General features: G+C 39.4%; 1 protein-coding gene across 1 annotated transcript; it reads right to left on the bottom strand.

Annotated features, from left to right (window-relative positions):
• Positions 1 to 539: 539 nt before the first annotated feature.
• Positions 540 to 1,535, bottom strand: LOC135649068 (uncharacterized). The gene has a single exon (XM_065167168.1). It carries the CDS (start codon positions 1,533 to 1,535, stop codon positions 540 to 542), a length of 996 nt encoding a protein of 331 aa, XP_065023240.1.
• Positions 1,536 to 13,092: the final 11,557 nt, after the last annotated feature.

Here is a 13,092-nt window from a genome sequence, read left to right as displayed (position 1 = left end):
CCTCGGGCATTACGCGGCCGAGGAGATGGCTTCGGGCCTTACGCGGCCGAGGACGTGGCCTCGAGCATCATGCGACCGAGGAGCACAATAAGGCGGGCTGGCCGTGCTGGAGGTCTCGGGCATTATGCGGCCGAGGAGGTGGGCTCGGGCATTACACGGCCGATGAGGTAGGCTCGGGCCGAGAGACAACTCAGGCGGGCAGGCCGCGCTGGGGTGAACTCGATCATCTACGACCGAGCCGTGTGAATGCAAAAAAGAGGGGGGTTAGACCGAAGCTAACCGTGAGCCAAGAGGCGGTCAGGTAAGCATGGAGCCTTCGCTTGGAAGAGACTGAGGAAGGGGCTAGATTCCTTGCATGAGGATTACACCGGGTAGCAACCGCGGGTGCTTGACCGCTGCTACGGGGCCCGTCGCCTATAGTCACTCCTCTTCCTTGTGGTCGCCCAAGCTTCCGCCGCGATGTACCGGTTAGCTCGCTGGAGCATATCTGGTACTGTGGTGGGGGGTTGCTCTACGAGAGACTAGCAGAATCTGGAAGGTCACAAGCCTACCATGAACGCCTGCATTAACAAAGAGGGGTGAGTGTCCGACAAGCTCCGGATTTGCGTGGTAAAGCAATCCACGAAATGTGAGAGGGGCTCGTCCTCTCTTTGTTTGAGTCCGAGGAGCAGTGCCGCGGAGGGCTTTGGCCGGGCACGGGCTGCGAAGTGGAGCTCGAAGTCCTTAGCGAGTTGGTCGAAGGAACTGATCATTCCGGTCTTTAGGCTGCTATACCATGTGCGGGCCGGGCCCCTCAGGGTCGTGGGAAACGCCCTACACATTAAAGCGTCAGACGTTCCATACAGTGCCAGTTGGAAACGGAAAGCGACGACATGGTCCGCTGGGTCAGTGGTGCCGTCGTATGCGTCCAGAGAAGGGAGCTGGAAGTTCGGGGGAACCGGGTGATCTTGTATCTCTAGCGCGAACGGAGATCCTCGGTATGTGTCCACCCCGAGCTCTCCCTCTGAGTTGCCAAACTCCTTCTCTAGTTCGTCGAGCCACTGACTAAGAAAGCATAGTTGGGCTCGCAGGGGGTCCGTCGATTCCTGAGATAATACCTCGGGCTCCGGGCGGCCGCTCGGGTTTGTCCTTACTGGATCCCCGAGTGGGGTCGGTCTGACTCGAGGAGAAGTGGAAGGCTCCAGAAGCGTCATGTGGGCCCGAGCGGGCGGCTCTTGTTGCCGTAGCGGCTGAGTCATAAGTGGGGGTGTCGGTTGGGAGACGAGCGGGATGATGGTTTGTACCATATCCGTCAGAGCTCGGACTTGACGAGCGAGGTCGTGGAAGGCCTCGGATGACACTGGCGAGGGGACGCTCGGAGCGCCCTCGAGCGGAAGCAGATCCGGATTGTCGAATGAACGCCAGCAACGTTCAAAGGTCGCGGGGAGGTCGTCAGCCCGCGGCCCGTCACGCAAGGGATGCACGGCCTGCGCCCCTGCTAAGAACGATTCCTCGGCAGGGAGTTCGTCGGGATCAGTCTGAGAATCCCTCGACATTCGGGCCCTCCTTCTAGCGCCAATCTGTTATGGTAAATAACTTTTTTAGCTGTGGCCTCGGGGCCGTCGCGGCTTGGTTCGGGGGTCCGGATGTCGGGGATCTTGCGTGGCGTGCCTAGGGTCCCTCTGGTGGGCAACCGTGGTGATCTGGGTGTCCCGTCAGGGGGAGAGCTCTACTGCAGCGCCGGGGAAGAGGCAACCTCGTCTCGCACCTGCACACTAGTCGGGTCGAAAGCTCCGCTCGACCCCTCCGATGATCAAGTTAGATGATGTCGTGGAGAGGGGTTGTGGAGGAAGAGATGTCTCCAAGTGTGTTGTGCTCGTGTTCCACGTCCCGAAGTCCCCTGCTTGTTTAGAGCTCGGGGGTATTTATAGATGAGTTTGATGTTACCTGATGTAGCTGCTTGCAGGGGCAGGACAGTACCTCTCGTGGCGTCTGACATTGTCACTGGGGTTGCGCGGAGAACCGAGCTACCGCAGGGTATGGGCAAGGGTCGGTCGTCGTCCTCCCTTGCCTCGGTCAAGCGCGCGGGGTCAGACAACGATGAAGTCGTTGTCTGAGAGAACGGTGACGCCAGCGCATGTCGAGTCAGCATTATTTCTCTCCACCTCGATCAGAGTGGCGCCCAGGTGGGGCCGACGTCGGGACACATCATGTCGCCATTATTACCCCTATCAGTAAGCCTCGCAAGTTCATGATTTACATCATACAAAATTCGTATGCAAACTTGGCTTGCAAGCCATAAGCTCATGATCTTGTAAGATATAGTTGGATCCGAAAAAATTGAGGAAAGAATGTATCCGATAAATTCAGAAATCCGAAAGATGTGTGAAGGGGAATTCAAGTTTCAAAATTTGAGGGATCAAAATTAAGTGTTTGTCACACAAGATTACATCATTAATGTATGGAATATAAGTATCATTTTGTAATTGATAGTTTTAATTCTATTGATCCTCTTTTGTTATTATGGCTAGAGAGCTTTACGAGTTATTTTAGATCTCTGGTCATAAACCTTGAGCATCAACTATCAAGGTACCATCTTTTTCTCCTAGCTTGTGATGATTTACGTTACTACAAAAGAGGATGATTTTTAGGTACCCATTTGACCTTGGGTGCCTCAAAAATCGATCTAAATTGCTTATCATATTACATGGAATTTTTTATGGTTCCTTTAGGAACTCATATCAATTTGTGTGGACTAACCTTTTTAAATGAACAATGATAAGTTTTATATCCACGTTTGTAACAAAAGTTGCATTTGTTTTGGGGCGAAATATGCAAGATAGGGCCTTTAACGAACGTGGTTGGATTATGGTGAGAGATACTCACAAATCATATTCCGCTTTTCCTATGAACGTGACCCTTGTTGGTAAGGATCATATTCATGGACTTGCTACCTACCTCAAATTTCTTCAAGATATCTTTGAGTAGCAAGTTTTCCTTTTGAAGTATTTCTAAATCATGGCATTTCGTACATGGAGCTAAGATATTATTATGCTCAATTTTTAATTTATCGAAATTACTAACAAGAGAATCATGCTCCTTTTTTAATAATTTATATTTTTTACTAATTATTTTGTATTCATCAAATAAATCATGAAAAGCATTTAATAATTCATCAAATGATAAATTTGCATCAATTGAACTTGATACCTCCTCTCCAATGGCCATTAGTGCATAGTAAGCATCTTACTCGGTGTTGGTAGACTCTTCTTCTTCGAAGGCGCTTGAGTCATCCCATGTTGATTTTTAGTTCCTTCTTCTTTGGTGTCCTCTTCTTGGCTTGGGGGCATTCACTCTTGTAGTTTCACGGTTTCTTTCATTTGTAGCAAATTACTTGATCTTTCTTGGGTTCAAGTTTATTTTTAGTGTTGTCATTTTTAAATTTGTTTCTTTTAATAAATTTTTTGAATTTTCTTGTTAAAAGTGCCAAGTCATCATCAAAGTCCTCATCATTTGAGTTTTCTTTCAAGTAGTCTTCTTATGTTCTTAGTGCCATATCCTTCCTATTCTTTGAAAGGGTGTCCTCAAGCTCTTCATGAGCTTTGCATGTCATTTCATAGGTCATTAGTGACCCAATTAATTCTTCAAGAGGAAAGTTATTTAAATCTTTGGCCTCTTGAATGACCGTGACTTTAGGGTCCCAACTCTTTGGAAATGATCTTAAAACTTTATTAATGAGCTCAAAATCCAAAAAACCTTTATCAAGTCCTTTTAGACTATTAACGACATCCGTAAAACAGGTGTACATATCTCCAATGGTCTCACTCGGTTTCATTCGAAATAATTCATAAGAATGTACTAAAAGGTTGATTTTTGACTCTTTCACTTTACTAATGCCTTCGTGAGTCACTTCGAGTGTGTGCCAAATATCAAAAGCTGTTTCACAAATTGAAACTCGATTGAACTCGTTTTTATCTAGTGCACAAAACAAGACATTTATAGCCTTGGCATTTAAAGTGAAAGTCTTCTTCTCCAACTCATTCCAATCGTTCATTGGAAGAGAAGACTTTCGAAAACCATTTTTGACAATATTCCAAAGCTCAAAATCCATAGAAATTAGGAAGATTCTCATTCTAGTCTTCCAATAGGTATAATCCGTCCTATTGAATATGGGCGGATGTGTAATTGAGTGACTCTCTTGGTTGCTGGCAAATGCCATCTCTCTTGGGTTTTAATCCAACTGAGAGTGAACCTCACTCTGATACCAATTGTTAGGATCAAGAGCACACTAAGAGTGGGGGGGTGAGTGGTTGGTGAATTAGTGTAGTGAAAAACTTTTACGATTTCAATAAACTTATTTCGATTAAAGCCGATTCAACAAGAATGGTTTCAACTCAATCCTTTTTGGAAGAACTTTGAACTTGAAACCTTTTGTGAAAGAGCAAGAAAAGACTAAGGTGATTTGCAGCAAAGTAAAGTGCACAAATGAAAAGCATCGATTTTGTAAGGACTTCGTACGATTATAGCCGATCTCGGAAAATGTTTACGTCAAAGCATAAGTAGACGTAGTTAAGGCACAATAAGGAGGAGAGGCAGTTTGCTATAAAGGAAAGTTACTCAAAGTAAATATAAACTAAGTTTTTAGAGTGGTTCGGTCAACGTGACCTACATCCACTATCGGCTTCCTCCTCTGACGAGGTCACCGGCATCCACTAGAGGCCTTCCTTCAATAGGCGAAGGCCAACCATCTTTTTACAATTTTCTCCTTTTGCCGGGCTCAGGAGACAAATCTTACAAGTTTCACTCCTCTCTTGAATGATCTCAACACTTAGAAAGAAAGAGGAGAACTCTAGCCTTTACAATACTTTAAGGCCTCAAAGACTCAAGATAATGTCAAGTTTTCGTTGTCTTTTCATGCAGGAAAGGGTGGGGTTTTTATAGGCCCCAATGAGTTCAAAAACAGAGCCTAAAAGTGTCCATTCTTGGATTTTTGAGGTCTTGGCGGTACCACCGCCATTATTAGGTGGTACTACCACTTGTCATCGGGCATCGAGTGATACTATCGCTCAGTTTAGGCGGTACTACCGCTTGACAATGCTCGAAGACCAAGCTCAGGTAGTACCATCGCTTGACACGGGCGGTACCACCGCCTAATAGTAATAACTGTCGGTGGTACTACCACCTAACAGGGGTGGTACCACCACCCAGAATTCCTAGGAGACCGAGTCTCCCAAGCGGTGTCACCGTCGGTCAAGAATTCAGGGGCCGAATGAGCTATTCCATTCGGCCCAATTTGGGTCTGTTAAGGGCCCAATTGGCCCCTAATTAAGTTAGTGGGATTACTTCCCAAACCTAACTTAATCTATATTCTAACTACGACAATTAAGATATCATTACTGCAATTCGTGTTCCGGTGAATCAATCGCTTCTTCCGGCGAGCTTTCGGCGTACTTCCGGCGAACATCCAACAAACTCTCGGTGATACTTCGACCGACTTTCGACAAGCTCCTGGACTTTGCGATAATCTTCTTGGCGAGTTCCGACAAGCTCATGGACTTCTCGGTTGGTTCCCGCAGAACTTTCGACGAATGTTCAGACTTCCGATGAACTCTCGAACTCCCAACGTGATCTTGATCTTGACTCTAGCATAATACCTGCTACATATTTTACTGCCATCGTAGTTAATCCTGCACACTTTTCTCAATATATAGATTAGATAAACAAATAACAATCGACTTCATCATCAAAATCCAAGATTCAACAAATATCCCCAAGTGAATAAGAAACAACCAAAGAAGAAGAAGGCGCTCAAAGCAACGTGGGATGACTCAAGCAATTCCAAAGACGAAGAACAAAGCTACAAAGAGGTTGCCAACTACGCACTAATGGCTATCAGAGATGAGGTAAGTAGTTCATTAGATATAAATTTATCTTTCAATGACCTTTTAAGTGCTTTTCATGATTTGTTTGATGAATGTAGAATAATGAGTAAAAGGTTTAATTATTTGAAAAAGGAGCATATCCTTTTAAATAATGAATTTAAAAAACTTAAGCATGATAATCCTTTATTATCTCAATGCACTAAGTGTGAATACTTAAAGGCACTTGAGAAGGAAAACTTGCTACTCAAAGAAACTCTAGAAAAGTTTAAGGTTGGTAGTAAGTCCTTGAACATGATCCTTGCCAATAAGGGTCACGTTTATAGAAGAGGCGGAATCGGATTTGTGAGTAGCTCTCACCAAAATCCAACCACCTTTGTTAAAGGCCTTACCTTGCATGTATCACCCCCACCAAATGCAACTTTTGTTGCAAACTTGGATATGTTGCTTATAAATGTCCATTTAAGAGATATAGTCCACATAAATTGATTTAGATTCCTAAAAGAATAATAAAGAACTCCATGCAAAATGATAAATTGAGTAGACCAATTTTTGAGGTACCTAAGGTTAAATTATTACCTAAAAATTATCATTTTTTTAGAAATATTTACCATCACAAGCTAGGAGCAAGAGATGATACCTTAAAAATGGATGCTTAAGGCACATGACCGGAGATCCATCTAAATTCTCTAAGCTCACTAGCTTAGACGAAAGGTATGTCACATTCGGAGACAACAATAAGGGTAAAATCATTGGCAAAGGAACTATAGGTAACAAATTCAACTTTTTGATTGAAGATGTGTTATTGGTTGTTGGCTTAAAGCATAATCTTTTGAGCATTAGTCAATTGTGTAATAAAGGATATATCATTAAATTTGAGTCCAATGCTTGCATTATTGAAAAATCACACAAAACCCTATCTATGATTGCCCTAAAACAAAATAATATATACACTATTAACATTGATAATCTTTGTAATGAAATATGTTTTTCGATTTTGAATGACGATGCTTAGCTTCGGTATAGGAGATTAGGTTATGCTAGCATAAAACTAATCTCTCAAATCTTATCTAGAGAACTTGTAAGAGGTATTCCAAACATTAAGTTTGTTAAAGATAATGTGTGATGCTTGTCAATTAGGAAAACAAATAAAAGATAGTTTCAAGTCAAATAATCAAATAAGCACCTCCAGACCATTGCAATTGATCTATATAGATTTGTTTGGACTAATTGATATAACAAGCTTAGGAGATAGCAAATACACCTTTATAATTGTAGACAATTATAGTAGATACACTTGGACATACTTCTTGACACACAAAACTTTAGGTATTTTTCTAAGTTTTGTAAACTTGTTCAAAATAAAAAAGACTTTATGATTTCATTAATTCGGAGTGATCATGATAGTGAATTTCAAAACTTTGATTTCCAAAATTTTTGTGAACCTAATGGATACAACCACAATTTCTCTACTCTGAGAAATCCTCAATAAAATGGAGTAGTAGAAGGAAAAAATAGGAGTTTATAAGAAATGACAAGAACCATGTTGAAAGAACACAGCCTACCTAAATATTTTTGGGCCGAAGCCATTAACACCACACGCTATGTCATAAATAGGATTCTAGTAAGACTATTACTTTTCAAAACTCCTTATAAATTATGGAATAACAAAAAACCCAACGTTTCATATTTTAAAGTTTTCGGTTGTAAATGTTTTATCTTGAATAAAAAAGATTCCATAGGAAAATTTGATGCAAAATCCGATGAAGGCATTTTTCTTAGTTATTCTTCTATTTAAAAAGTCTTTCGTATCTTTAATAAAAGAACTTTGGTCATAGAAGAGTCTATTTATATTGTCTTTAATGAAGTTTCTGAATTTAAGAAAAATGATTTTGATGATAATCTTAATTTTGATGTTTTGAATTTAAATGAACCCTCTCCTTCAACTAGCAACTTAGATACATCTTCTTCTGAAACATCATTACCTAATGAATGAAAGTATATAGATACTCATCCTAAGGAGCTACTCATAGGAGATACATCAAAGGTTGTTTAAACTCACTCTTCTTTTAAAAATTTTTGTACAAACGTCGTTTTTCTTTCTCAAATTGAACCAAAATACTTTGGCGAAGCCTTGAAAGATGATTTATGGGTTATTGCAATGCAATAAGAGTTGAACCAATTTGAGAGAAATGAGGTGTGGAAGTTTGTTCTAAGATCTAGTGACCATTTAGTTATTGATACTAAATGGGTATTTAGAAATAAGCAAGATGAATTTGGTATCGTGGTTAGAAACAAGGCTAGATTAGTGGCCAAGAGTTTCAACCAAGATGAAGGTATCAATTATGAAGAAACCTTTGCTCTTGTGGCAAGATTAGAAACCATAAGGATGCTCCATGCCTATACTAGTAGTAATAATTTTAAGCTATTTCAAATGGATGTTGAAAATATTTTCTTAGATGGCTTTATTTTCGAAGAAGTATATGTTGAACAACCACATAGATTTGAGAACTCTCTTTTTCCTAATCATATGTTTAAGTTAACTAAAGCTCTATATGGTTTAAAACAAGCCCTAAGGGTTTGGTATAAGAGATTTAGCTCCTTTCTTATCTAAAATAATTTCTCTAAAGGTAAGGTCGATACTACATTGTCTATTAAAAATTTTGAAAATAATTTTTTTATTATTCAAATTTATGTTGATGATATTATTTTTAGTTCTACAAATGAATCTTTATACAAATCATTTTCCAAGAGTGTGAGCCAAGAGTTTGAAATGAGTTTAATGGGTGAACTAACTTTCTTTTTAGGCTTACAAATCAAACAACTTAGTGATTGTATTTTTCTTAGTCAAACCAAATATACATTAGAATTGCTAAAATTGTTTAATATGGATGATTCAAAAGCTAGCAATACTCCTATGAGTACCTCTACTAAGTTAGACATAAACGAAAGTGGAGAAAGCTATGATCAAAAAACTTATAGGGGTATGATAGGTAGTTTACTATACCTCACTGCAACTAAACCAGACATGATGTTTAGCATAGGACTTTATGCTAGAATTCAATCTAATCTTAAGCTATCTCATCTTAAAGTAGTTAAAAGAATTTTTAGATATCCTAAAGGAACCCCTAATATAGGATTATAGTATCTAAAATCTGAAAACTTTGAATTAATTATCTATGCTGATGAGGATTTTGCTGGAATAGAGAAGATAAAAAAGGCATATTTGAAACATGTCAATTCTTACGTCATGCACTTGTTTCTTGGTCTTTCAAGAAACAAAACTTAGTTACATTATCTACAACTGAAGCGGAGTATATAGCAGTTGGTGTATGTTATGCACAAGTTGTATAGATGAAAAATACATTAGAAGATTATAAGATTCACCTTAAGAATATTCTCATAAAATGTGATAACACAAATGTAATATGTTTAACAAAAAATCTTATTCAACACTTTAGAACTAAACATATTGATATTAGGCATCATTTCATAAAAGATCATGTTTATAACCATGACATATCTTTAGAGTTTATTGATACAAATTATCAATTAGCCGATTTTTTTTATAAAACCTTTAAATGAAGAATAATTTGATTTTATTAGAAGAGAGTTAGAGATGTTAAATTGTCCGAATGCATGAGATTGTTGTATATATTTTCCGGACTTTCTCGATTTTTTTTGTAAATAAAGCTTTCATGAAATCTGAAATATCAATTTACTTAGTATCAAATTTATTTCATACCCTTGCTCCATCACTTAATGATTTTTGATTTACTTAATCCCTTCACTCATGGATTTCATTGACAAATACATCTCTCATGGATTTCATTCATGGATTTTCTATCCTTCATTTGATGCTTCTTTCCCATGAATTCTTCCTTACTCTTCTCATGAAAGAAGAATTTTTATGGACTTTTAGTATGTAATGATCACTTGTAAGAATAAGGATTTGATTTTGTATGGACATCTTGATCCTTTTAATGAATCATTTCTCTTTCTCAAAATAGAAGCGTGATTTGATGAAACACATTTATTGTTTTGGATTTGACTTGGTTCAAATCCTTTCATGAATTTGGTTCTTGATGAATTCCTCACTTACTCTTCTTCCTCTTCTTCTTATGTTTTATGACAAAGGAAGAAAGAAACTTCCACATCTCAATAAGAATCAAAATGCTTTTGCACATCTAAAGTAAAAATGTTAGCCTATCCATTTTAAAAACCAAAAGTAGTTATGCAAAGTTTTTGCTTACCTTCGTTTTTGGCTTGGATAAATTGGAGTGGAATTTGCTTGAATTTTTTAAACACACTTGCATTGTTGAATCGTTCTACTTTTTGTTGATGACAAAGGGGGAGAAATATGACAAATTGATGATAAATTGGCATTATGAATAATGTGTAAGTTGATGATAAAGGGGGAGAAATATGACAAATTGATGATAAATTGGCATTATGAATAATGTATAAAATGTATCTTATCGTAAATGCTTAAATGTTTTACGAATGCTTGAAATACGATTGAAGTCGTCAAATACATCGCAACACATCGTAAATACTTGAAATATATCAAAATGTATTACAAATGCATCATATGTATCATAGATACTTAAAATGTTTCAGGAATGCTTAATAAATGTCTATCATTATGATAAGGTATCATAAGCTTAATTTCCTACTTACAATTGATATCATGCCTCAGATTGATGAATTGTCATTTTTGAAATTTGAATCTTGCTAAATTTCATATTTGAAATTTGTATCATTCTTGAAAATGATGATTGTTTATCATCATTCAATATTGAACTTAAAAATAGATGTCATGCCTTAACATCATTTGTATTGTGATTTGAGCTAGTAAATCATGATTAGTATCTGTTAGGATCAAGAGCACTAAGAGGGGGGGGGGGGGGGGGGTGTAGCGGAAAACTTTCAACGTTTTAAAACTGCGTTCGTACGACAAAGGTGATTTCAGTAGAAAAGCCGATTCGTAAATCACTTTAACTTGAGATCAAGTAAGAAGCAGTTAAAACAAATCTGTTAAGGCAGTTTGCAGTTGTGATGGAAATCATAATATAAGCGCAAACTGAAATACGATGTTCGTACGAGAAAAGCGATTTCAGTAGAAAAGTCGATTCGTAAATCACTTTAACTTGTGATTAGGCAAGAAGCAGTTAAAACGAATCTGTTAAGGCAGTTTGCTGTTGTGATGGAAATCAGAATGTAAGCGCAAACTGAAATACGATGTTCGTACGAGAAAAACGATTTACGTCTAAACACGATTTGGAAAGTATTGAGCTTGGAAACGCAATCGTAAAAGCGTAGAAGGCAGTAAGCTATGAAGGAGGTTTGCAGTAAGGATAATAAGTTCAAAGTAAATGCAAACCAGAGAGCAGCGCAATTTAGAGTGGTTCGGTCAATCTTGACCTACATCCACTTCTGGCTTCCTCCACCAATGAGGTCGCCGACGTCCACTAGAGGCCTTCCTTCAATAGGCGAAGGCCAACCACCCTTTTACAGATTCACTCCTTTTGACGGGCTTAGGAGACAACCCTTACAAACTTTTCTCTCCTCTCTTGAAAGATCTGAACTTGGAAGAAAAGAGGGAGAAGAACCTTTAGCTTATTATAACACTTTTGAGCTCAAAAATCTTAGAGTAAGATCAGGATTTTGGTGGTTTTTCGTTGCTCTTTCATTGCTGAAAGAGTGGGGTATTTATAGGCCCCAAACTAGTTTGAATTCCGAGCTCAAAACTGTCAATTCCTGAAATTCCGGGGTCTAGCGGTTGCACCGCTTGACAGGGCTCGAAGACTGAGCCTCTGGGCGGTGCCACCGCTTGTCAGGGGCGGTTACATCGCCTGGCAGAGCTCGGAGATCAAGCTTAGGCGGTGCCATCGCCTGACTGGGGCGGTTGCACCGCCCAGCCAGAGCTCGGAGACCGAGCTCAAGCGATTGCACCGCTGTCAGAGGCGGTTGCGCTGCCCAGCCAGAACTCGGAGACTGAGCCCTAGGCGGTGCCACCGTCGACCCAGGCGGTGCCACCTCTGTGCAAGTGATCTGGGTCCGAATGGGTTGATCCTTTCGGCCCAATTTGATTCTTTCATGGGCCCAATTGCTCCTAGATTAAGTTAATGGGATCACCTCCCAATTCTAACTTAATCATCGTGCTAACTACGACAATTCTAAAGACTTTTACTACAGCTTGCTCCAGTGCGTCAATCGCTTTTTCCGACGAGCTTCCGGCGAACTTCCGGCGAACATCCGACGGTCCTCCGACGATGCTCCTACGGACTTCCGGCAAACTCCTGGACTTGCGACGATCCACTTGGCGAGTTCTGACGAGCTTCTTTTGGCAAGCTCCTGGGCTTCTCGGATTTGTTCCCGCAGAACCTCCGACGACCGTCCAGACTTTCGTCAAGCTCTCGAATTCTCAACGTGATCATAGTCCTGATTCTGGCGCAACTCCTGCTGCATATCTTACTTTCATCGTAGTTAATCCTGCACACTTATCTCAACATATGGATTAGATAACAAATGACAATTGATATCATCATCAAAATTCGAGATTCAACAATCTCCCCCTTTTTGATGATGACAATCAATTGATAACGGAGTTGACCTTAACTCCCCCTATCTATGTGCCATAATTGAGATAAGTCATTCTTGAATTCAAAGCCTTTGAATTCAAGAGACATATTGATAAGTTAAAGTCATTTAACCTTATCAATACTCCCATCATGATTCCTATCATGATGTATCTCTCTGTATGATGTCAAGACTTGATATCCATTTTCAAATTTCAAAAGTGAATTATTGTAATGATAGCAATTCATCATATGGAAAGATATCAACATGTAAAATTACAATGCAAGTTCTTGATATCTTAATATGATGCAAATATGGCAATCATAGCAAACATGACATAACATCAATAATCATATGTCTGTTTCTTTCAACATAATATGACATTTATAGCATCAATTCATATACTTCTCCCCCTTTGTCATCAACAAAAAGGAGAATGATATAAACATCTGTTGAATATACATGTGATGCCATAAGTAGGTTCATGTCATTTATAGGATACAATCATCTCAAGAAGACCATGACATGGAGTTTATCTACATAGAGTGAAAACTTCTTCCTTTTTATTTGTTATTATTCTTTTTGCATGAAGGAGGAAAGCCATTTATGTAGTTCAAATCGATAGCATGCTTTACAAGGATTAGGATATTTA

This window comes from Musa acuminata, chromosome BXJ3-9 (genome assembly GCF_036884655.1).
Source record: "Musa acuminata AAA Group cultivar baxijiao chromosome BXJ3-9, Cavendish_Baxijiao_AAA, whole genome shotgun sequence".
In the NCBI taxonomy this organism is placed as follows: Eukaryota; Viridiplantae; Streptophyta; class Magnoliopsida; order Zingiberales; family Musaceae; genus Musa; species Musa acuminata.
This window is presented reverse-complemented; position numbering and strand designations above follow the sequence as displayed.